Here is a 25,466-nt window from a genome sequence, read left to right as displayed (position 1 = left end):
ATAAAGTGACAATTAATAAGCATATCAAAATATACATCCAATAAATCATTAGAATTTTTAAATTTTAATAATTAATTAATTTCTGACATAAAATAAAATTTGAAGTTACATGTGTAACTCAACAAACAAAAACAATTGAAAGTATGAAATTTTTTTCAACTATTTAACATATTTTTTTTTATAATTCTAAATGGCTTATATATTATATGTCAAAGAATTAATATTATATTTAATCCTTATTAGATCTCATCATTGTATTAGACAAATGATATCTAATAATTGATTTGATACTTATTAAATCAAAGCTCCATTCAAACTAGTTAGACATATAATTAAATTTAAATATCAATACATAATCAAATTTATTCGACTACAAAAGCACATATATTATTAATGTCAAGAAATAACTCCATTTATACAAAGCATTTTATGATATGTAAAATCTAATCTCAATTTTAAGAATAATATTTGATATAAAAATAAGGTAAATATTTTTAAATTTATATATTTATGAAATCAATAGGTAGTTTAAGTCCTGAGCAGAGCATGAAGGGGGCGGACGCAGCAGGTGATGGGGCAGCTCTAACGGATGTGCTCCAACGCGCAAGGCTCTAAGGACTCGAATGTGGTTGAGTATTGTTGGTGTAAACAACTTTAAGCCGTGGCCTCGGGCCGACGCGGCTTGGTTCGGGTCCGGATGATGGAGAATCTTCCTAGGGCGACCCTTGAGACCGCTGAGGTGGCCGACTGTGATGGTCCGATCAGGATGGGGTCATTGTTTCCTCCGGGAGGGAACTCCTCGCCTGGGCCTTTAGTGGGAAGCCTCCGTCTTCGCACCTGAACACTGGTTGGGTCGGGAGAGCTCGGCTCGACCCCTATGACGATCAAGTTAGTGAACAATCGCAGGGGGTTTTTTCCGTCCTCCTCCTATCCTTGGAGCGCGAGGGTTCTTATAGTGAGGGTTACTATTGCTTGATGTTCCAGCCCACAAGGAGCAGGATCATACTTCTGGTAGTGTCTGACATCGACGTTGGCGTGGCGTGAAGGATCGAGCCTGAGCAGGATGTTAATGTGCCTCGGTCGGCCTTCCGGTCCGTGTTGACCAGGTGCTGTTAGGTCAACAAAGGCGCATGGCGTCATCCGGGGCAGCTGACGTCACCCGAGTCTTATCGCCATTATTACCCTCATCATATTCCCCCTCCCCCCCCCCCCGAAGGAAGCTATGCATCGGTTGTTGTAAAAGGGGGGTCCGAGGCATGGCTTCAGCTTTAAGAAACTACCCCTGCTAGGCAGTTGCCGGTCTGTTACCAGGGGTGTGGGAATTGTGGAGTTTAGTAACTAAGGAGGGTTGGATGCATAGTGGTGGCCCTAGGTAGTGTGCGGCCGAGGAGCGCGACTCAGGCGGGCAGGGCGCGCAGAGGTAGTGGTCTCAAGCAACATGCAGTCGAGGAGCACGACTCGGGTGGGCAGGCCATGCAGAGGTAGTGGTCTCGAGCAACATGCAACCGAGGAGCACGACTCAGGCGGGCAGGCCACGCAGAGGTAGTGGTCTCGGGCAACATGCAACCGAGGAGCAACTTTGTTTGGATCAGCAACCTATTACGTCATGACGTGCGGGAGCGGGTGGCCAGGCCATTCTCCATCTGGGGAAGCCCAGGGGACCGTCACTTTTATGAGTCGTCGGTTTTCGAGGCTGAGTAGACTAGTGCTTCAGCATTCGCACCGCGCGCCCGTTGGCTACCACGTCAAGCCATATTTATGGCGAAGTGACATTTGGTCTGCCTGAGGCAACGTGCTTCAGAAGAGGAAACGTAGCCGTTTTGACGGGATTTGGCCTATAAATAGCGTGCAGTTGGCTTCCTGCACGTCTCCTTACTTGTATTCGCTCGGTTGCTTCTTCGGACCCTATTGCTTCGTCTGAATTGCCTGTCCTTCTTCTCCTTCCCAAAGTCGGTAAGGATAGCTTCCCCTTCTTCTTCACCCTTGCCTTCTTCACCTTCCACCTCCGGTAATGTTGGGGAGAAAACATTGCCGCCGAGCCCCAACTTGTCATCCGACGAAAAAGTAGCTCAGGCTCTCGAAGCCTTAATGTGGTCGCATGGCCTTGACTCGACTATGAGCGAGTCGTCGCTTGGTTATCTCTAGAGCCATTATGGTATCCCGGAGGAATTTGTGCTTACTGCCCCTGAGCCAGGGCAACGGGCGTATGACCCTATCCCGAAGGGTTTCGCCTTAACTTTAGATGCCTTTGAGGCCGGGTTATGCCTCCCACTGCATCCTGTCATCACCTCTTGCATCTCGTGGTGGCATATTTCCCCGTCACAGATGGCACCGAACTCCTGGCACTATCTGGTGGCGTTCCTAAGGGAGTGCCACTACGCCAATATTGCCCTGACCCGGTCCGGTCCCTCTTCCTCTCCTGTTTCCGTCTTTCCAAGGGGTCGGGGGGTTACTATCTATCTGCCCGACCGGGCTTCCGGGTTTGCGGGGCTCCTTCCAGTAATAAGGGATGGAAGGGGCAGTTTTTTTTTTGTCTGTCGTTCGGAGGACTAGGGCTTCGGGCTCCGGTGGGTGGCGCGCGTGATTGATAACACCGCCCCGGCCCTGAACGACGAGGAGCGTAGGGACCTTCGGTGACTTAAGGAGATTCTCCCAACCTCTTGAGTCATTCAGGAAATGACCAAGGCATGGCTGGTCGAGGCGGGACTTATCCCGGCGCCTCGAGGTATGCCCACAGTGGGTAGTGTTAGGGTTTTCTAAAAGATCATTTTTGGTGTTCTAACCAATGTCGGTGTTTTCGTGCAGAGATGGTGAACCTCGTCACTGTACGCGGGGGGGGGGGGGGGGGGGGGGGGGGGGGGGGGGGCATTCTTCGTCGGCCGCATCGTCGCATCAAACGGCCGAGCCGAGGGCCGGCTCAAAAGAAGCGCCGGTAGAACTCGAGGTCGGTCGGCCCCGGAAGAAGTAGAAGGTCAGCGTCCAGAAGTTGGATACGCCGCCATCTCAGCCCAGTGAGGTCGTTGTTGAACCAGGCAGGCGTGATCGGTGACGGGGCCTCGGTCGGGGTGAGGCCGGCCCGAGCAACGAAGGGGCAGGGAAGGCGCCCCGGGAACCCTCCATCCGCGACCTATGTCACCTCCCCGCGAGAGCACAGGACGAGCCTTATCAAGCTCAGGTGATGGGCGGACTTCCGGAGGGCCAACCCTCCGACCCGCTGGTCGCCCGATGGGCGGGCCTGACCCGCGGGACCCGGGTATGGCCCGACGGGGAGGTTGCGGCCTCCTTCGCACGAGGTGGGCTTCATCCCAATATGGCTCGGGATCTGTACACCATGCCCTTCGATGTTTTGCTGGGCAAGTCTGCTAATTCGTTGATGTGGGTAAGTATCTCACTATCGCCTCCCTGCCTATGCCCGAACGGTACTTTGTCCTGACTCTTTCTCTTTGTAGAGCCATCATTATACCACGACGCTGATGGACCGCGTGCGCGACGCGGGTCGGGCCCTCGGCGTTTTGAGCGATCGCAACGTGGAGCTGCGTCGGCAGATCGAGGAGGTCCATGTGGGAGCGGCTCCGGAGGTGGTCGCGGTGGCCGAGCAGCGTGCCTCCGATCTGGAGGCGGAGGTGACGCGCCTTACCTCTGTTATGAGGGTGGTCGAGCAGCGTGCCCTGGAGCTGGAGGCGGAGTCAGTGCGCCTCAAATCCGAGGTAAAGGCGGCCGAGGAGCAGAATAATGACATACAGACACTCTTGAGGGTGACTCAGACCGAGGCTCGTTTGGCCTGGGATGAGGCGGGGTGCCTCGCTCGAAAGCTGGAGGAGGCGCGCGCCGAGGTGAAGGGGGCTTCCGACGCCCTTGCCGCCAAGATGAGTCAGCGGCCGGAGAAAGACAAGAAGCTAAAAGAGGACTACAAAGAGTCCTCGGGCTTTCAGCTCGGTCTGATCCGATCGGGGTAGGTTACCTATGAATATGGGTATCGGATTGCCCTGGCTCGTTTCAAGGCGCGCCACCCCAACCTGGAGGTCGAGGAAGACCCCTTCGCCTCCTGCCCCGAAGACCAGAGCGTCGACATGCCAGACAAGGTGTCTTTTGATGATAGCGCCGAGGCCCCCAAAGAATAAGGTAATCGTTGTAATAATCTTAGGGGGTTGGTTGTTATAATAATCCTAACCGTTATTACAAGCGCATTGTGATCGCTCAGTGCCCTCGGGAGGGAACGCGACCTCGGGGTCGGGGTCGTGTTAGGGAGCATCGACCCTGGCGGAGCAGGCGTATGCCTTCCTTTCAGACATACTGATCCCTCCGGATGCTGGGCTGCCCGTGATGAGGTCGATTTGGCGCTCAACAGGGCCCTCCGGATGGGGCGAAATTTCCCTATTCTGTCGGATGTACCGACTGAGGTGTCCTCTGCGGACAAGCTCATCGATTTGCCGCTTCAACTCACGGCACTCCTCAGTATCGTGCCCGCTTTGCCAGTGGAAGCAGCAATACTTCTACTAGTCAGCGAGTTCCCGCGGGCTTTTCATCGGGTTGGGGGCCCTGAGTAACACTTTTTCCCTTATTTGGAGAAATATCTCCGTTCAGGACACGCCCAAAGAGGGCAACGGGGTCCTCACGCCGGCGGGTCAGGACGGTCCAACCTACGCCTCGACGTGGCGGATGGTTGTCCCCGAGCCGGCTCCGGCATGACCCTCTCGTGCTCCTCCTGCTTCCCAGCCATCCAGGCCTCGGCCGCGTTGAACTGGTTCGCCCGTTGAAGCATCTCAAGCACTGCGGTGGGGGGTCGCTCCACGAGGGACCAGAAGAATCTGGAAGGTCGCAGGCCTATCATAAATACCTGCATTAACAGAGAGAGATGAGCGTCCGGTAATCCCCGGATTTGTGTTGCAAAACGATTCACAAAATGGGAGAGGGGCTCGTCCTCCCTCTGGTTGAGCCCAAGGAGTAGTGCAACAGAATGTTTCGACCGGGCGTAGGCCAAGAAGTTAAGTTCGAAGTCCTTGACGAGCTGGTCAAAGGAGGCGATTGTCTCGGTCTTCAAGCCGCTGTATCACATGCGGGTCGGCCCTCTCAGAGTGGTAGGAAATGCCCTGCACATCAAAGCATCAGAGGTTCCATACAGTGCCATCTGGGCACGGAAAGCGGCTACATGGTCCGCTCGGTCGGTGGAGCCGTCATATGCGTCTAGGGAGGGGAGTCGGAAGTTCGGGGGGACTGTCTGATCCTGTATCTCAAGTGCGAATGGAGATCCCTGGTGTGCATCCTCCCCGAGCTCTCCCCTCAACTTGCGAACCTCCTTCTGCACCTCACCAAGCCGCTGACTAACAAAGCGTAACTGGGCTCGTAGGGAATCCATGGAATCTGAGGATAATGCCTCGGGTTCCGGGCGGCCTCTTGGGTTTGTCGTTGCTCGGTCCCCGAGTGGGGCCGATCGATCTCGAGGGGAAGCCGGAAGCTCCTGAGGTGGGGTACGAGCCCGAACGAGCGGCTCCTGTTGCTGCAGCGGTTGGATTGCAGGCGAGTGCAGCGGACGAGAAAAGAGTGGGATAATGGACTGCACCATATCGGTCAGAGTTCGGACTTGATGAGCGAGGTCCTGAAAGGCCTCGGACAACACGAGCGACGGGCCAGCTAGGGCGCCATCGGGCGGCGATAGGCCCGGGTCATTAAATATCCGCCAATAGCGCTCCGAAGTAATGGCGGGGGGTTCGTCTCGAGGTTCTCCACGCGGGGGGTGTTCCCCCGGAGCTTCGATCAGGTGTGACCCCTCAGCTGCGAGCTCGTTTGAGTCAATTGGGAGATCCCCTGACATTCGAGCCCTCCTTCTAGCGCCAAGATGTTGGTGTAAACAACTTTAAGCCGTGGCCTCGAGACCAACGCGGCTTGGTTCGGGTCCGGATGATGGGAGATCTTCCCGGGGTGACCCTTGAGACCGCTGAGGTGGCTGACTACGATGGTCCGATTGGGACGGGGTCGCTGTTTCCTCCGGGAGAGAAATCCTCGCTTGGGCGTTTAGTGGGAGGACTCCATCTTCGCACTTGCACACAGGTCGGGTCGGGAGAGCTCGGCCCAACCCCTCCGACGATCAAGTTAGTGAACAATCGCAGGGGGGTTTTTCCGTCCTCCTCCTTTCCTCGGAGCGCGAGGGTTTTTATAGTGAGGGTTACCGTTGCATGATGTGCCAGCCCGCAGGGAGCAGGATCGTACTTCTGGTAGCGTCTGACATCGACGTTGGCGTGGCGTGAGGGATCGAGTCTGAGCGGGATGTTAATGTGCCTCGGTCGGCGTTCCGGTCCGTGTTGACCAGGTGCTGTCAGGTCAACAGAGGCGCGAGGCGTCATCCGGGACGGTTGACGTCACCCGAGTCTTATCGCCATTATTACCCTCATCAAGTATGAGCGCTGGCGCACGGACCATGTCGGTGGCGGAGGTGCACATGAGTCTGAGTCTTGGATCGCTGGAGTCCTTTTCATTCCTGCGGAAGATTGTTAGATCCTTCCGGCGGAGGAAGCCCTCCATGCTCGGCACGTTCCTCATCGGCTCGTAGAGATCAGCATCGTCAGTGGGAATGTAACGCAACCATCAGGTGATCAAGGTGTGTAGTGTATCGTAGTACGTTCCTGGAAACGGAAGCTCCCAGTTCGGAGCAGCTCCGGGAGGCACAAGTAGGACCGAATGCTACCGGCGCTGACCGTGCGGAAGAACATGGCGAGGACTCCCACCTCTCTCGCGACGTCGGCCGCGAAGGTCATGTACCCAACGGCAATCACGCACGTCAGGGCCGGCCATCCTCCGTGACCCTCGCCACCTCGGCGGAGGAGATCATCGTAAGGGCCGGCCGACCGCGTTCGCAACGACGCCATCAGATCTAGCACGGATCGGCGGCGCTCATCCTCGAATCCGTCGGGGATGGAGCTGAAGCGGAATCAGCGTCTCCGGACCATGCAGCCGCCCGTAGGCGACAGAGTGGCGAGCCATCAGGTGGTGGTTGTGTCGGTGTTGATGAAGGTGACGTCAAGGCCGGCCATCGAGAGTAGCTCGGCCAGCTTCAGCATGGAGTTGACACGGCCATGCACCGGGAACGGGAACACCAACCAGGACGTGATCCGCCATGCTCCCCTTCTCAGCCCCTTCCTGCTGAATTAGATGCAATGATTCCTCCTTCCATCTCCTCTATGCATAGATGCATAGCTAACAATCAAAATGGACCTCTCAATTGCACCTAACAGTGTTGGTGGTAGCAGCATTTGCACAATTACTCTGGTTGGCGGATCACATCAGATGAGACACAGAGGTAATCAGACAGCACATCTGACAGCATCACCCAATTAACGAAGACAGCCCGAACAATAACAGCTAAGAGACATATAGAAAAAGAAATAATAAAATTTTTAATTACCTCTTTACATCAAATTTCTACTGCCCACTACGATTTCATGAATCAACAAAACAAGATACGAACAAAAAAGGGCCGACGAAGGCAGCGAACGACATACCTGATGATTGATCCCGTGGCCTAACCGTGAATGTGACCATGTCTTCATCTCGAATTGGATGGTAGATTGCGACCATCATCCGCCGAACCCAACAAGTGTCGGCACTCATCCACTGGCTGTTGCAGGCGGGCCCGAACTCGCTGTTCCAACATCCCTCGGTGCGCCACTTGCACCGTAAGGCAAACATTCCAATAAATTCTGACACGACGTATCTTTGATCGCTGCAGTAACAAAACCGACACCGCAAGTACATGGAGGAGAGTAGCCGGGAGTCGAGGTGCTCACGGGTGGAGCTCCGCCCCGCCCTCGTCCTCTTCCTCGTCCCCTCGCGCCGAGCCATAGTTTACCAATCAGAAGCAGTAGGAACGAATCCTTTTCCCGATCGCTTGCTCGATGGAGAACGGCGATTCTTCTCCCCCACCAACCGACCGCGTCGTCTTCTGTTCGTGCGCACAGTGAGCTCCTCTTCTTTTCTCAGGTCGCCTCAGCTACTCTGGGCTTGTGTTGTTTGCGGATTGCCTATTGCGCAGCCGAGGAAGGCAGAATCACGGCTTCCTTTTAGTTATTTCCTCGATGTCCGGCCAATCTTCCACGGTGCGTCTCTTATATCAGTTCTTTCTTGTTCCTTGCATCTTCTTTATGCGTTGCACAAATATTTCCATGATCTTGCTTTACATCAAAAACCGAAATCGACGTTGCTGGCAATTAATGGATGCATTTATCCAAGCTTTTTCCATTCGGCGGGCATCACAACGCAAGCTTATCCCTGTGTTTCCCATAGTAACTAGGAACTCCAACTTGCACGATGGGAAGCAAATGCCACATGGAGGGAGGTGATAGAATTCATGCAAAGGCTTCGAAAGTTGGAGTTCTTGACTGGGGATTGCTCGAGAGATGGAAGTACCATCAGAAATGTGTGGGTCGTGGGGGAACCAAAAGATCAAACTCTGTCAACAACAGATCCCCAGTGCTGCATACTTTTGGGTCGTCTACCCAGTGTACTGGAAGCACATGCAGAGCTCTTTCTAAGCAAGAAGAATTTGCTTCTGTGGATTACAAAACGAAAGAGATTGTTGTATCTCGACATCTCACAAGCTTTAATGATGCAGATACTGCAGATATGAAGTCCATGTGCTCTGATGTGTGCTTCCATATGGACTCTGGAATTTTACATCCACCTTCCAGCATCATTAATGGTCAAACCTCAGCTCCTGGAGCAAAAGCCACAGAGACCCAAGCCCATCGACCAGAAAATGCAGAGAAGTTCCAAGGCTATCCTCGTGATCTAGATTTCATGGGCAATTGGCAGCAGCGATGTCATGATACTAGTAATTTGTGGGATCATCTTCAAGCCAGTGCTCAGATCAGACGCAATAGTTTTGAGTCATATTTCGATTATGCCAAAAGCTTGTCACTTTGCCATCTTGACAACGCTAAGGACATCAAAGGATCTCCCCATATTGGTACACTCAATACTTTTCGACCAGAGACTGAAATCTCTACTAAGAAATCAATCGAGAAGGGAAAGGAATCGTCCAATCATCAGTCAAGTGTCAGGCCAACATGGATGATTCGAAGTGCTAGCTCAAGGGATGGTTCCTCTGCACCAGTACGGGTGAGACCATTTGATGGCAGTAAGGAAGCGTCAAGTAGGCGTAGTCCACTGAGGAGGATGTTTGACACTTTGCTGAAGCCAAAGAACCTAAGTGAGAAGGGTGGAAATCTGACATATAAAGAACATGATAAAACCAAACACGCTCTTCTCCAACTTGCTTGGGAAAATGGGCAGCCTATGTTTATGTTCTCATCCACATACGGTGATGTTCTTGCAGCAATGTTGACACAGCAAAGCGAAACAGAGAAGGATGATTTGGAATGCATTTACACAATACACTGCATTCAACAACGTGAGAAGAAATCAGGAGCTTGGATTGGATTGGGAAGGAAGAGCGGGAAGCATCAGCTGGTATCTGATGCCACTGGCAGGGTGAACGTTTTCAGATCGAGAAACTATGATGCCAAAAGTCATCAAGTCACAAGAGAGTTTGTGTTGCTTGGTGCTGAACCAACACCACCATCTCATGGGCCTGTTGATTTCTCATTGAACAGAGAGCTGGCTGCCATTGTTGTCAATGTTCCAGAAGAAATGGCAGAAGATAATACAGTAATTGTCCTTCCTGGTGGAACTCATGGCTCTTCAACTGATGCCAAACCGCCATCTTTGATCGAGAGATGGAGATCAGGAGGAGCATGCGACTGCGGAGGTTGGGATGAGGGTTGCAGGCTGACTGTTCTAAGCAAAAGCTTCCTTCAGGTATCCTTTAATTCCTTTCTTGCATCAAAGCAGCTCATCCTTGTCTAACGGGACTAATATATGATGTCTCAGGGAGGAGGATCGCGGGCAAATGGACATGTCTTCCGAATGGTTTCTTTGAAGGAGGGACTGTATAGAGTTGAGTTTGGGACGTCCATCGCTTGGCTTCAGGCTTTCGCAATAGGTTTAGCGATCATTCACGGAAAGAATCCCACCAACAACTCCGGCGAGCCAAAATGGTTGCTGGAACGAACGGTCACGCGTCGTCATGCCGGGAAGACTGAAGCAATAGTCCAAGGGGCGTCTCCGACGAGCTATGTACCGTATTGTCCACCTCTTTCGCCTGTTGGAAGAGCTTAGTTGCATCTGCAACATTACCACAGCATGCTTGCCTTGTCCTATGATCCTATCTCGCATGGATTTGACGCTTGCTAATATGTGATGGAATTCATCTCCATCCTGGTATCATCGAAGCTTACCGCTGTTGTACATGGAGGTTGGGGAGTAGTCATATGTGTATATGGATGCATGAACAGATTGATATAAGAGAAGAAATGAAGTTTTCTTTTTATTAGGGGAACACTCATTAAAATCAAAAGTATAGAGGGTATGATTTATGTGGTTGAATATTTTTTTGACTATATATATATATATATAAGAAGCACTAAAACCTGCAGGGAATGTCCTAACTCTGTATATTTACTTGGATTAATCCGATGAAATCGACGTAGGATAAATTAAGAGATCTGATCGTTTCATCTCCCAAGGCAAACGAGTGAAGACCATTTCCTGTCATGTATTCCGTGTCATCATTGCATCAATATCCGTAGCCGCCTCCGCCGTCCAAGCATGTTCCTTGGTCATGGAGTTGACCTTCTTTTGACCAAGAAGCATATTAACTACAGCCATGTCATTGAATTCTCCGAGGAGGCAAAGGTGCATTGTTTGGATCACCAAAGTCAAATATACAGGGAAGAACGAAACTGGCACCGCAGATTTCCAATGCGCCTTTCGTGAATTGCGATTCCTTGACCGAAATAGCCAACCCAACCCCAAGCTCTGCGCTGAGACAACGCCCAGAGCTCCCGCCACCACCACCTTCTTCGAGGACCAATGCACATGCTGTCTGACTCACACCACCTGCTTCCTTGGGGCAGCTCTCTGCTCGTCTTTCTTAGGCACCGGATCCTTGTGGGATATGTTGACCATTCAACGCCGCAGACTGCGGAGGGGGGGCGGGCGGTCAACGGGCACATCAGAACTCGCCCTCGGTGGCGGTCGGCAACGGCAGCAGAGCGCAGCCTCCTCGCGTGAGCCACTGACATCCGTCAGAAGTAAGCAAGCAGGCGGTCGCCCAGAGTTCGTGGGAGGCCGAATGGAGCGGCCATGCCCGTCGGAAGCGGCCACGCCCCGCTTCCGTGGCCGCCGCTGCCGCCTCCGTATCTCCAACGCCCAAATCCATTCCCTCTCGCACACCCAGAAGGAACACAAATCCAAACCTGCACTCAGGACTCAATATAACATATGAAATTCTAGGGAATAATTTGGGTAACTGTTGAATGTGCCTAGTCGTTCTCATTTCCAGCGATGCAACGAGTCGAGTCTTAGTGCGTGGGACGAGGTGACAACGAATCTGATCTGGACGATGCTCACGCCTCACACGTTAGGTGGGGTCACGATGGCACCCACCGTCCGTTTCATGTGTACCTGAAGTCGTTTCATTCGGAGTCGTGATTTGCTTAACAGTTAATTCGATTTAAAAGAGAAAGAATCCACTTACAATCTTTTGGATTCAAAATGAAATGCATAAAAAGGAGATGCAGGAGGACGGAAGTGGAGGCCGCAGTCTGTTCTTGGCCGTGCGAGGCGTTGCTTCTCCTCGCCCCCCTTCTTTACCTCCTTCCCTCATCTCCGACTCGTCCCTTGTTTGGGTTCGGGTCTCGCTGTTGCCCCCTTAATGTTCTTCGTCTTCTTCTCCTTCGATCGGTCGCCGCCGCCTGAAACAAGTTACGAACCTTCCGGTCGTAGGCGGAGGTCCGCGTGAAGACCGCGTTGCCTAACAAAAGAAGGGGAGGAGGAGAAGAAGGCCCACGAAACCCGACTGTCTCACTCGCTGACGTCCGCAATCTCATCCCTATTCTGCTTTTTGTTCCCAACAACAAAGTCGTATGTCTCTCTAATTCTGCATGCGTGCGTAACCAGGTATGTTTTTTGTTGTGGAAAATGAGATGAAAGGGTGAATTGTTTTCGTTCGTTTCAAGGGTTTTCTGGTGTTAGATCGAATTCACGATCGGAGTTTTGGGCAATCGCCAGCCAGGCTTGGTCCCTGATCGGTGAAAGAAGGCCGACGCACGGTGGGGTTTCGATTTCTGGAAGAAGAAGAGGGGTCATGCGGAGAACGAAGCAGGTCGGTTGCTGAGAGAGTATGGGAGTGGTTGGACCTCCGGTTTCCAGTCATGAAGGTCTACATTGCTCGCGAGGCTTCCAAGGTCCCCCTATTCCGTCACAGAATTCATCTGTTTTGCTCGATCTTTCTAGTTGCTTTTGCTCTTTTTCCCCTCTTCTTTTTCTTGTTCTTCTTCGTCTTTTTCTTCAGAACATCTCTTAGAGTTCTTCTCTATTTGTATTATGGATTTCTGTCTGCAGCTATGGAGGAAGGTTTGCGTGGAGACATCTGTGGAGCTTCAACTTCTTGCGGAGAAATGGAAGCTTCTGCTCACGGGACTCCTGTTCCAGGTGTTCATTTGTCCCCCTTCTTCAATTACCTCAAATGCATCTCTGAACAACTGCTCTAATGGAATTTTTTTGTAATTCAAATTGAGTTCTTGATTTTTTTTTCACCGGACATTCTTTCTGAGAGTTTCCTTAATTAGGCATTTCTTTTATGTTGGTGTTGAATGGGAATCTGTTCTGGTGTCTTGGTAGGCGTAAAACATTTGTCATCGCATTTTATGCTTAGCTGTTTCTTGATCGCTCCTTTTGGCAAGCTGAGTGCTATAATATATGTATCTTTTCACAAGAAAAACTTGAGATGAATTTCTTGCACTTCTAATTTTATCGTCTTTTGAAGTGCAGTAATTTGGGAAACTTATCATGGCCTGCAAATGTCTGGGTTGCTTTCTCTCAGACTTTTGCCTTGTCAATTATTTTAGAAAGCTTGTCATTAATGAACATTCATTTTTGATATCTCCCCCATTGGTGATCTTAGAGTTCTATGGGGGTCTAATTGACAGACTAGAATGACCTTGGAATAGCTGCATTGAGATTTAACCAAGTCAACAATTACTTCTGTTGCTTCAGTACTGAAGCTAGGTTAGATTTATAACTTCATATTCTCTGATTCTCTAGTTAGATCCTTCATCCAAATGGTGCTTTTATCATTTGGATTTTGGATGCTTTAGGTTACTTATATAATGATCGTGAAGGATCATCCATTCACTCTTTTATGACCATAGGACTAAAGTTGCAATCATAGTTTACTTGAGTTGGAGTATTCGGTATATCAATTCACTACCATATCATACTTGAGCAATATGTTCCATTTCATTATAGATATAGCCTTCATAATGTTGTTATTGATGAAATGTTTCTTTGAATATGCATGATAAATAGCTGTTGGAGGTGTTCGCCAATTTGGTTTCTGCTGTAGAATAATGTCTCCTACATGGAAGTAGTGCATGCAAATTGCAGCAGCATTTACAACAATTGGCTCGTCCCTATGAATGATATTATTTTCTAAGTGATTTTCTTGAATTTTGAATCAAACTGGAAGTTATTTATATGTCTGCAAATTCAATGAAAGATGTATATTGATAAAAATCCTCTTGTTCCATAACAATCTTTTCTATTGTCATTTTGTTGTTTTTTTATAGCCTAATGGTTGCATTTCATCTAGGCCTGTCAGATTGTTTTCTTGATGCTCTGTAAATGTTACAAGAGATATTTCTTGCAGTTACCTTTTTTTCCTTGATTATCTTACTGCTGTTCTGCTTAAAATCTTGTGTTTGTTTATCTGTGTTTTTGATGGTCATCACACAGGGTTAGTATGCGAATGACTCTTCTATTTGGATTAGGCTGGTGAATCATTCAATGACTATTGTTTTTCTTTTTGTAGTATATACATGGGTTGGCTGCACGAGGGGTTCATTATCTACATCGACCTGGACCAACTCTTCAAGATCTTGGGTATATGATTCTTCCGGTATGTCCTAGTGCTGTGCTTAATTAAGTACAATTCTGCACAAAATGAATGAAGTGACATCATAGTTGTACTGATGCTTTTGTATTTTTAGGAACTTGGAAGAGAAAGAGGCTACATCAGTGAGAGTCTATTCACCATTGTGTTTTTGTCCTTTGTACTGGTATGCCATTGTCCTTTTATTTATTAATGTGTTCTCTTATAAGTTTCTACACCCACAGTTCTGTTGGAAAATGGGAAAAGAACTATACTTACAAGGTACATTTATTTTTTGAAAGAAATACAAAAAGTTGCAAACACTCTAATATGAAATATGTTGAGAACTAATGTCAAAAGATTTCTTCATCACAGAGACAATTCAATGTCATTTTAGTTGACTGTCCTGTCCTCTTTATGTTGCTGTGTGTTCACTTCTATTGTTTTTTCTCGTCGTGCAACCTTTTTTAATTATTCTGTTAACCTTGGTTTTTATCTTTGTGTTGTTCCTCTTGATGTTAGTCGGCTTGCATTTATTATATAAGCATGAGGTCTAAAGGCATCACCATTGCATGCAGTATATGTTGCAACCATTTCTTTTCTCATGTGTACCTCACTCTTTGATATCTCTTCCCATCTTCCTCTTCTTTATATGTGTGCACACATTTTTATGTACACAAATATATGGTCAGGTGCCTTCTCTAGGGGTCTTTCTTTTTAAGCTTGTACATTATACTGCATACCTTCATTGCCATGATAGGCACCATATATTTATTTAGTTGTTGATGATTATGCCCTGTTGTTATTATTGCAGTGGACATTTCATCCCTTTGTTTATCATAGCAAGCGCTTCTACACTGTTCTGCTCTGGTGGAGAATTTTGGCATTTCTAGTTGTAAGACTGTTTGTTTGTTATTTCCCTTCTCCTTGGTCATTCTGTTATTTAATGCTTTCTAATTGTAAGTTTGATATTTCTCTCTCCTTGGCCATTCTGTATCTTATGTTAAATGGTTTTTCAGGCTTCTCAATTGTTGCGGATCATTACATTCTATTCTACTCAACTTCCGGGTCCTAACTATCACTGCCGTGAGGTATTATCTGCATGAAACGGCTTCAGTTATTAGAATCATTTTGCCACTAAAATAGTTTTCTAGTCTATAAACATCACTGATCATTTTTTTTTTCCATTTAATTTAGGGCTCGAAGCTTGCCAGACTGCCCCCACCAGAGAGTATAGCTGAAGTGCTTCTAATTAACTGTGTGATCCTCTCTCTGATATTTATCCTGGCAATCAAATTTCCTTTTTAGTATATAATTTTGCTTCTGTTGCTTGCAGTTCCTCATGGAGTCATATATGGTTGTGGTGATCTGATATTTTCATCCCATATGATATTCACACTGGTTTTTGTGCGTACGTACCATAAATATGGCTCTAAAAGGTTCACCCTTGGCATTTAATTATGCTCATGGACTTGATGTTTTTAGAAAAGCAACTACGCAACTTTCACTTGTTTTATAAAAATCTAATTAATTCGAAGCACTTTTGCAGGTTCGTTAAGCTTCTTGCTTGGGTTATTGCTATTATTCAGAGTCTTCTTATAGTAGCTTCCCGCAAGCATTACACAGTAGATGTCGTAGTTGCATGGTGTGGTGTTTTTCTTTCAAATTAGTATTATAGTTTTTTATAGTATTATAGTAGGACAGCTGGCTTATATTTTGACTTTTATGCTTGCAGGTATACTGTAAATTTGGTGGTATTCTTCATTGACAAGAAACTACCAGGTGTCCTTTTTTTTAGTTCAATGACTATCTATCATATTCAATATTGCTTCATATTAAAGATTTGATTGCATGAAAATGTTTAATATTGTCTGTGACAGAAATGCCCGATCGTTCTACTGGATCTCAACCAATGCTACCATTAAACATTAAGGAGAAAGATGGAAAACCCAGAGAAGAGAATCTCAAGTTATTGAATGGAAATTCAGTGGATACTGCTGATTGGGTATAACACTTGACTCAATGTATTGCTTTCCTAACTGCCCATCTTTTAGTTCTACTATGTTATGTACTCAACTGATAATATGCCCACTTTATTAGCAAAGCCTGTGACAATTAGGAAAACTGTGCTCTTGTTGCCACAATAATTAGCACTAGAATTCTATAACTCATGACATGGAATCAGTTTATGTAGAGTAAACATTATATTAATTCGGTTCAAGCATTGAATGCACACTACAGCATAGATAAGTTTAATGTGTTTAAATATTCCTAGGAAGTTATATGCCACTGCCTATGCCTTTCTTTTCTTGGTTTCCTATAACGACTGAACGATATAGATCACATGGTCTAAAAGATCAATCAATTATGACTTTAGAACAGCCTGTTTATCTGCCGAACATGTCTTCTTTTATTTACATGAATATCATATGATTCTTACCCCAAATGTTCTTGTTAATAAGTGCAAACTTCTTTGGTCGTTTCCAAACAGAGACAGAGGATGCAAGTGAATGGCACACATGGAGATGATGGGAACCATGTCCATTCTGAATCTGCAGTGAATGGGGTAAATAGATGATCTTGGACAACATTGTTTTCCTCGGATGTTCTGCAGAAGGGATACCAAAATGGATGGTGCCTCGACTCTCTTTGAATTAAAGGCTCTACCGGGAAGTGCTTCGTCATGGTCTCGTTGTCGTATGTGTTGACTGAATGTGGGCGTGGATGGTTGGTTTTATTTGTGCAAGAAACTGAAATTTGTCTTGGGGGGTCAACAACCATTTTGCTCCTTTAATCATCACATGTCCATATGTATCATTTTCTTCAATGATTCTTTACCATGCAGCAAAAAGGAATCTTTATCTCTGCTGATTGAATTTTTTTAGTCTGTGGGTTTATTATCTCCCTAATTTTTGTTTGAGAATCTTTTGTTATTCTCCTCGTTATTAAGCTTCAGGCAATAGAAACCAAAGAAGATATATATATATATATATATATATATATATAACAAGATAAATAACAAGTATAGTTGTGTAAGAATCATCAAATCCTCAAACGTTATGGAAGCCTTAAGCCTTCCCTCGTCCAAATTTCGGAGTGACAACCCCAAAGAAAGTTGAAGGATTTTGGATGATACCATATCGGTAGGGGTTTAGATTTATTGGACCGAAATCGAAACGACCTTATCATATATTGATCATGTATAACGCATCAATTATCATGTCTATTATGACGATCTGCCAATAGAACAGTAATGGAACTCATTCACCGGTAGACAGGAAGAGATAAACAAACGTATAAGTAAGAAAACTGAAGTATGGCTTCATTTTATTTCATGTATGAATGAAAGTACAGGAGGCTGCAAATCCTATATAATAATCATATCACTGAAAAATAGCAGATCCACACATTCCCACATGCCGCAACACTTTCTATCAACCGAGGATTCCCCTCCAACAGACTTGTACTTCTCATATCCACCAAGTAAAATGGGGAACCCCCGATAAAGGACACTAAATACTCAGGGCGACACAGGAGGTGGAGCCACAGGGCCAGGTGCTGCTCCAGAGCTGAGAATCTGCGCCATGGAACGCCGAGGATTCACTCGCTGAGCCTCGCACAGATCCGGCAGGAAAACACCTGCAACGTTGTCAAAACATGAGCTTTTGCCCAAGGAAATGATCGTTGACATGCCATCAGGGTCACGTAGACTTATCATACCTTCTCCGGCGGCGAGATTGAAGTAGAGGTCGACGATGTTGGGGCAGTTGCGATAGCACGGTTGAGAGCAGAGCTTCTGGGCGAAGTCGGACTCCATGAGGGAGTCGGAGGAGATGCCGACGGAGTCGCGGCTGACGCCGCAGGCCCGCACGCACTCGTCCGTTTCGATCCAGTCCGACATCCGCTCCACCACCGCCTCCGACGTCCTGCACTGTTTCTCGGTGCGCCCACCCTGGTTCTGGGTGCTCTCCAGCAGGCACCGCTTGGACGTGGAGGAGATGGCGAAGGCGCACAGCTCCTGCGGCAGCTCCTCGCAGATCACTCCCGCTGAAAGGAACACCGACGTCGTCAACTCGTTCCTGATCGAAGGAAGCAGACATGCAAGAGACAAATAGAAGGAAGGGGAAGTCATTACCTAAAGCGGACGGGAAGAGGAAGAGGCACTGCAAGAGAAGAAGCGCCAAGGCCATCATCGTGGAAGACGCTGGAGAAGACATGGACGAGATGGGGTGGAATGGCCTTTCTAAGAAAGAAACCTCGCCAAGATTAGAGCCCGGTATTGTAGGTAGGTCGGGTGGCCTAGAGAAGAGGATGGGTCGAGCAGAGCACGATGAGGAGCGAGAGAGAGAGAGGAGGCCGAGTCCTCTATATAAAGAGGAAAGAGAGAATAGTGGCATCGGGGCGACGACTGTGTTTCGACTCTCTTTTGGTGTATGACTTCCTTACCAAGCCTGCCCGCCCTTCTTCTTCCCTTTTTCCACGGCATAACGCGTCTCTTGTTGGCATTTGCAGAAGCCAAACAGGTAACGTGAAGGCATTGAAGCCTAACGCACATTACATTAGAGATTAGAGATCAAGGGAGTGTGAACTACGTTTATGGATTTCATTTTCTTCTACCGCCCTCATCTTTTCTTTGGTCTTGCTTTTTTTTCTCCTTTTTTTCACCTTTATTTTCTGATTTGACAAATATTATCGTGGTCTAATGTTCTAGAAATGTTGAATATATAACAAAGTCCAATATTTTGTATTCACTCTAGTTTCCATCAATGGAATCATTGATTTCAAAGCTTATTATTTTCATCTAGAAGTGACTTCACATGATATTGATATATATATATATATCAATTGACAGTGGACAGTAATAGCTCGACTCGATAGTAAAACATATGTAAGAGTATTGGAATGACCAAGAAGGTGATTCGGGTGCTCGCCTAACAATTGATTTATATAAAGACTAGAGATAGATAGAGTGCTCGACTTGATTCCTTCGATACTTATGTTAGAATTGAGATAAAAAAAATTAAGCTTAATAGTAATAAATTGGTAAGTAGACTACGTCTAAAGGAATATTCTAATATATGAATAAAATATTATCTTTTGGATTTATTATTATCACTGTATTTAGGTAGCTGTGACGTTGTTTGTGTTCATATTAATTATTTATCATTGTCACTTTATTTATGATTGAGAGGTGAGCTTTCTCATATTATCAGTATTAAAAAATATTCATATTAATTATTTGTGATAGGGAAACATGCGGTTATTCTATAGAAGTCATAAAAAGGTAACTTTCCAACTTCCTTTTAGTCTTAAGTCATTAAGACCAAAAGCATGTAAAAATATATAACATTAATTAATATGGTTGATGAAAAACATGGAAAGTTAACATTAAAGTGAGACAATCATTAGGAATGTTCGCATATAATCCATAAAGAGTTTGTAATACCGATTTAACTCATCAGTCGGGAAGACCAATGTTTTGGCCTTCCTCGGTTTCCAAAGACGAGGAGAAGTCCTAAGAAGGGAAGTTCAAAGAAAGTGGAGGAATGGAAACTAAAGCCTTAATTGGAGGAAAAGTCATAAGTCGTCGGAGTGGATGGCGGCTGACGGCGTTGCGTTCACGTTGAGATGTTGACCGCTGGGAAGCTTCGCAAGCTTGAAAGAGACGCCGATGGAGGAAGCTCTCCAATCTATCCGCGTTTGTTTGCGATCGTACCAACGCTTTCTAGTTTCCAAATTCCACGATACCTACTTCTCTTCTCCGTCGTTTACGGCTTGCGGATTCCACTCACACAAAGTTTCTTTCGTCTTCCTAAGTCAATCGTAGATTTTTTTTTTTCTCTATAAAAAATAATTCAAATATTAGAAAAGTCAAACAACATATTAAATTAAATTAAAATTTTAATATAGAGATATAGTGAGATATCAATCTCACATTTGTAAGAATTAAAAAAGTCGAATGATATATATTATTGGGTTTGATCCAATTCTTGAATTTTTTTTAATTAAATTGATATAGAAGCTTTATTTGGAAGGAAGTCATTCATAACCTTTTCATCCTTTCAAATAAGGAGAGCTTTATTTCTTTTGGAAGGACCTGTATATTCCTCCATATCACATCACGTCTACGTATACGCAAAGCTACTCTTTAGAGAGTCCGTATCCACTCGTTAGTGTATGATCAAAGAGCGAGCCAAATGATATATATATTAAGTTTGATCAATAATTTAATAAGTTTAAACTTATAAATTAAATTAAAATCAAATTTGTCATGTAATTCAAACTCACGTTTATACTTTCAAAGAAATTATTCCTACCTTCTCACCATTTCATATCATTAGAATTATTTATACTTTATAGAAGAAGGAAAGAGTTGAATCTTCATCAAGCATTAAACTTGCCTTGTCAGTCCACATCTATATATTCTTTTCATAGGTCAAATCAAATTTCAATGTAAACTTAAAAATAAGACTATAAGAGAATTATTAAAAAATAAAAAGATTATTCTTTGGATTGTACCTTTGATTTTGGATTAGGATAGATAACATAATATAATTTCTTGATATATAAGATTTAACATGTGAGGTCTGTATACCATATTATTATCAGTCCAACATCTATTCATCCATTTTGTAAGCTCAATAATATTATATCACATGGTTCAGACAATTTATATCTGGTAAAGCCTTCTACTTAGTGCTCAAAGTCTTTTATCAAAAACCTTAGGTACGTTAACGCATTTAAGACCTTTTGATCTTCAATTTTATTAACTTAAACATCAAGGTGTTTTATCGAATATATCTTGACTTAGATCGTCTGATGAATCCTTTCGCTCCTTCATACAAAGTCAGCAATAGACATAGACCCGAACCAAGATTAGCTTCATGATCCAACACATCAGATAATATCTTGACATATCCATTAGCTGTGGACTATTTAAATGACTATATATGCAATCATCGTGATGTCCGCTAAACCTCTCAGCTAACGCTAATCTAAACTATGGTCTTTTCCGTAATCGATTTCATCAACATCTCCTGATATATAACAGAACAAGTTAAATTTCTGAGTTATCATCGCCAGTACTCTTTACACTATTGAGATTTGATTCATGAACTAGGTCCTATAAATAGGATCATAGCTCATGAAGCAAGATATATAGAGAGTATGTGCATTTGGAAATATCTTGTAAGTGTTCTTATCAATTCTCCTGTTTTACCATATATGCGCTATCAAAATGATGGAAATGATTGGAATCTAACAATTCCATCCCGAGAATATAAAACCACACAATGAGCAATAAATCGAGGTTCCACTTTGACTCTATGATTCAGTGCGATTTTTGGTTTATGGATGTGATAATATGTTTCACTCGACTCTTTCTACTCACATAAAGATCTCAAAAATGTTGTTGGCTTAAGCAACCATATGATGTTTACACATGACTACGAGAGAAGCGCAAATGTGCCTTTCAAGTTAGACTAACATAGAATGCAACACCAATGTAGTTTAAAAGTAGTTTGTGTTACTAATTCATGAGTTATTCTAAATATATATCATCGGACTCTTCGTATTCTTAATCATATGAGTTTCTTTTTTAGTTTTCTTTTAATCTTTTATCTCATGCATTGACTTCCCACAAAACTATAAGATTTCAACACCAACGTAACTCAAAAGATCAAGTTGTTAAGGGTATACATCACACTCAATATGTTATTCGACTCTTTTAATTCTTCATTAATTCTTAGTCTCATGAGATTATTATTTATTATTTTTAATAAAAAAATATCATAAACGATTCATAGAACACAGCATTTTCCTGTTAAAACTTGCATTGAGATTCAACGAAAAAACATGGAAGATATGGCTTCAAAGGTTGCACGGGTAATTTCCCGTTGCAGGGAACGTATGGACAGCTCGGGGAAGAAAGGAAGGAGAAGAATGCATGATGGAGTATGGAGAACAGTTTTCCTATGTATCAGATGGTGGTTCTTCGACATTTCCTCGTGGAGAAGAGGTGGCGAAGAAAAGCTCGCTCTCTCTTTTTCTCCTCTCCCTTTCTTATATTTCTTGTATGGAGGAGGATGAGCTTATCGTAAAGAGAGGCATATACTGATATTGCACAAGTAACATGAGAATCACGTACGCGATAAAAAATGATAAATGATACATCATGCGTGTCACGTTATTTGAGTTTGGAGTAGGAACGACCTACGATGAGAGAAGGAAGAATGACTGATCTCTTATAGCGTTGAGAGTCAAGGATGACATGGTTTATTGTAACTTCATGTCGTGACTTAGGAGTCACCATGACTTGGTTCAATCCTAAGACTATAAAGTTATCCACATGGATTCTTGAGGTAAGGGGATCGGTGCCAGGTTAGGTTGGGGTGTCATCTACCAAGCTCTTATGCGTTAGATTCCTACACACAAGTCGAAATCAAGATAGGGATTCTCGACTCGATCTCTCCAAAACTTCAGTCAATATGAGGTAAAATTTAGGATATTTTTAGTATCCCCGATCTGATCCCTTGACGTTAGTCAAGGGGTCGACTTTGTGCCTATTACCGGGGGTTGATCATACGTAGTTCGTTAATGGTCATTGATGTCTCGAGTGATTAGCCCATATGATCTGTGCGACGTGGGTCAGTTTGCACAGTTCCGTGCTATGTGGCACCATCTTGTGTGTCCCCAAGCGGTGCGGAAATCGATCACTCTGAGTTTGTACCATGTGTGTACATCCGATCTACTTTGAGGTGCCACATCGGGCCAAAGTGCTATGTGAACTCCAAGGCGCCACATCATCTTGAAGGTGTCTACAAATTGTTGTCGCACTAAAGATGCCATAATGTTCCCTATCAACCGAGATATTGTAATATCCGAGTATTGTTGGTCGAATGATGTCAACTTAGGATGGTAAAGACATAGATGCCCAAGTTAGGGGATATATATTATACGAGCATTTGTTGGTCGACATAATCATGTCTCATCATTTAAGTATGTGTTAGATGTTGGTTGCTGATAGTATCTTCATGTGTTTCTTTTAATCTTGTTCATCGTTTTAAGCAACCTGCAAGATACATTCAGATTCGAATTGTGCAACACTCACTATCACACCCTAGATTTATTGAAAATAAATTATTTATTTTAACATTTATAATTTATAAAAAACTTTTATTGAATTTAAAATTCTTATCTTTATAACACTAAATATTTTTAACTAATTTTTTAATAATTTATTAGTAAGGCCATAAGCAAGAAAAATTTCTTTCACCCAAACATTGTTTCTACTATAAATCAACATATTATTTTGAAACAAATATAAAAAAATTATTAGTAACTATGATGATAGGAACCTTTGAAGAAATATCATGAAAATAGTATTCAATATTCATAAAATATATTAATAATTTAATATAAAATAATATCTTATCAGTTCATTACGAAGTCTATGTATCAAATTAATAATAATAATTCTTATGCACTAAATAAAATCATGCATCAATCTTATGCATCACATCTTGATGACATACATAACATTCAGACAATAATAGTATACATTAGATACCTATTGGTGTGCTCTCTCAAACGAATGAAGATACATACTTCATAACATGCATTTCATATTCTTTCAATAGCAAATGAAAAGAACCCATATCACTTTCAATAATAGATTGACTTGTATATCCTCCCAATCCTAATATTCAATAAAGGCATATCCTCCCAATATTCAATAAAGAAATCACTTAAAAACTACAATTGATGACCCATTATTTCTCGAAAAGAATTATCATACCTATCCTCGATTAAGATATATAATTATTTATTTATATTTATTCATGTATTTATATATATATATTCAAAGAAGTAATATGATAAAATATTATAAGAGATCATACTTGATTTATAACCTACTAGAATATGTTTGTTGATGGCTTCATATTATATATATGACCTACACGCAACTTGATGAGCCAAACTAAATTCAACTGCGACCTAATTGAATTGATTTATACTCCTTATTAACACTAGTCTAGAACTAACCTAAAATAATATAATTTGAATTTAGTTGATTATAATTGGGTCAAATGGACTTAAATTGATCAAATTGGTTAGGAATCTCTTTGAATCAACTTGAACCAATTAAGCTGGTTTGGTTCAATCAACTAATAAGCTTGAATTAATAAGAGAAGAGGAATTTGGGCTAGGCTGCATAGTATTAACCCAAACTAGATTAATCCTACCGAGGCCCTGGATAAGTCGCATGTGTGGATCATACTTATCCTAGGGAGTAGGTTAGCCTAAAGTGTAGTGGGCTAGCCGCATGGGTTGGGCCGAGCCTTACCTCTGAAGTAGTTCATGGGTGGATCACACATGAGTTAGATCGTATCTAACTATACGAATTTAATTACACTTAGATACATGAGTTAAGTCGTGTCTTACCATATTGCCTGAACCATACTTGGTCATATGAGTTGAGTCAACTTGGTTTGACATATCAACTTGACTCATGTCACACCAATTTTGATCTTAATTTTTTTTAAAATATTTTAATTTGTCACAAAATAACATTTAAACCTGAAAAAATAGTAGAATAAGTATTTCATTGATCAAAATTTAGAAATTCACATAATTCTTTGACAAGTTAAATAAATTAGAACCGCCATTTTGACATAGATTTATAAAATATAGATTCAAGCATAAAATAACATTATTCCTCATGCATCATCATCATTAAATAAAAAAATATTTTAATATTAAAAATTCAATGATCATTACTTATTAATTATATTTTTAAATTAAAATATTATTATGTATCATAAGATTATAACAAATTTAATACCAAAAATCTCATAGCATAAATCAAAACTTTGGAAGAGAAAGGTATAAGATTGAGGATCCTCAATCCTTCGCTCGATGGGGAGAAGGAGCATGGAAGAAGATCAACTCTTCTCCAAAGCTAAGTAATAGTTTAATTTTTATATTTAATTTTATATTTATTTTATTTTTACACATAAAGATAGAATTATAATACTTATTTTTTATAGTTCACATATAAAAATAAAATTTAAAACAATTATTATTTTTTTTAAAAAATCACATGATTTATTAAGAAGTAAATCAATTAATAAATTTAAGATTATTTAATTATTTAATTGATTGACCAAATTTTTAACTTGATTTACTAGTAAATAATGTTATAAATAATTTAATTAAAGCAAACCATTAATTTTGATAATTTGATTGATGGGAAAAATCTTTAAAATTATTATACTGATCGCTATAATGTCTCAACATAGACGTGATGTTGTATTATTTATGTGGCGTGAACATACTAACATCCGATCCGTTTCCGAACCCGTTGTCGGACGCATTTGGGTTGGATCGCATTTGTTCGTAAATTTTAACAAATTGAAGGGCATCATCGTCATTGAAGCGTTCTCTACCCTTTCTTCCGCTTCACCATCCGGCGCGGCAGCGG

The 25,466-nt window shown here is 43.5% G+C and overlaps 3 protein-coding genes across 5 annotated transcripts; 2 read left to right on the top strand and 1 right to left on the bottom strand.

The window, feature by feature from the left end:
* The first annotated feature begins 7,949 nt into the window (after positions 1-7,949).
* On the top strand, positions 7,950-10,381 carry LOC135639815 (uncharacterized). Its single transcript, XM_065153745.1, has 3 exons — positions 7,950-8,090; positions 8,278-9,810; positions 9,883-10,381. Exons 2-3 carry the CDS (start codon positions 8,302-8,304, stop codon positions 10,168-10,170), a joined length of 1,797 nt encoding a protein of 598 aa, XP_065009817.1. The 5' UTR covers positions 7,950-8,090; positions 8,278-8,301; the 3' UTR covers positions 10,171-10,381.
* Positions 10,382-11,579: 1,198 nt separating this feature from the next.
* LOC135585509 (phosphatidylinositol:ceramide inositolphosphotransferase-like) lies at positions 11,580-16,855 on the top strand. 3 transcript variants are annotated; one of them, XM_065153747.1, is made up of 13 exons: positions 11,580-12,012; positions 12,088-12,299; positions 12,457-12,546; positions 13,925-14,011; positions 14,103-14,171; positions 14,799-14,879; positions 15,004-15,075; positions 15,182-15,242; positions 15,321-15,423; positions 15,534-15,629; positions 15,720-15,766; positions 15,865-15,989; positions 16,476-16,855. In XM_065153747.1, exons 2-13 carry the CDS (start codon positions 12,267-12,269, stop codon positions 16,560-16,562), a joined length of 951 nt encoding a protein of 316 aa, XP_065009819.1. In that variant the 5' UTR covers positions 11,580-12,012; positions 12,088-12,266; the 3' UTR covers positions 16,563-16,855. The 3 variants fall into 3 exon arrangements, with proteins under 3 accessions (XP_065009819.1, XP_065009820.1, XP_065009821.1); XM_065153748.1 differs by having other exon boundaries at positions 11,582-11,976; positions 12,072-12,299; XM_065153749.1 differs by having other exon boundaries at positions 11,582-12,012; positions 12,124-12,299.
* Positions 16,856-17,285: 430 nt separating this feature from the next.
* Positions 17,286-18,397, bottom strand: LOC135639529 (uncharacterized). Its single transcript, XM_065153308.1, has 3 exons — positions 18,120-18,397; positions 17,705-18,031; positions 17,286-17,623 (listed from the first exon to the last, which is right to left on the bottom strand). The coding sequence occupies exons 1-3, from the start codon at positions 18,379-18,381 to the stop codon at positions 17,505-17,507; spliced, it is 708 nt and encodes a 235-aa protein (XP_065009380.1). The 5' UTR covers positions 18,382-18,397; the 3' UTR covers positions 17,286-17,504.
* Positions 18,398-25,466: the final 7,069 nt, after the last annotated feature.

The sequence above is a fragment of the Musa acuminata genome, chromosome BXJ3-6, assembly GCF_036884655.1.
Source record: "Musa acuminata AAA Group cultivar baxijiao chromosome BXJ3-6, Cavendish_Baxijiao_AAA, whole genome shotgun sequence".
NCBI lineage: Eukaryota > Viridiplantae > Streptophyta > Magnoliopsida > Zingiberales > Musaceae > Musa > Musa acuminata.
This window is presented reverse-complemented; position numbering and strand designations above follow the sequence as displayed.

Coding starts and splice junctions, on each gene's coding strand:
- LOC135639815 (XM_065153745.1), top strand. CDS start 8,302: ATGGGAAGCAAATGCCACATGGAGGGAGGTGATAGAATTCATGCAAAG. Junction 9,811..9,882: donor TAAGCAAAAGCTTCCTTCAG/GTATCCTTTAAT, acceptor ATGATGTCTCAG/GGAGGAGGATCGCGGGCAAA.
- LOC135585509 (XM_065153747.1), top strand. CDS start 12,267: ATGAAGGTCTACATTGCTCGCGAGGCTTCCAAG. Junction 14,172..14,798: donor TGTTTTTGTCCTTTGTACTG/GTATGCCATTGT, acceptor TTATTATTGCAG/TGGACATTTCATCCCTTTGT. Junction 15,076..15,181: donor CTAACTATCACTGCCGTGAG/GTATTATCTGCA, acceptor CATTTAATTTAG/GGCTCGAAGCTTGCCAGACT.
- LOC135639529 (XM_065153308.1), bottom strand. CDS start 18,381: ATGCCACTATTCTCTCTTTCCTCTTTATATAGAGGACTCGGCCTCCTC. Junction 18,032..18,119: donor CCTCTTCCCGTCCGCTTTAG/GTAATGACTTCC, acceptor TGTTCCTTTCAG/CGGGAGTGATCTGCGAGGAG. Junction 17,624..17,704: donor CAATCTCGCCGCCGGAGAAG/GTATGATAAGTC, acceptor ACAACGTTGCAG/GTGTTTTCCTGCCGGATCTG.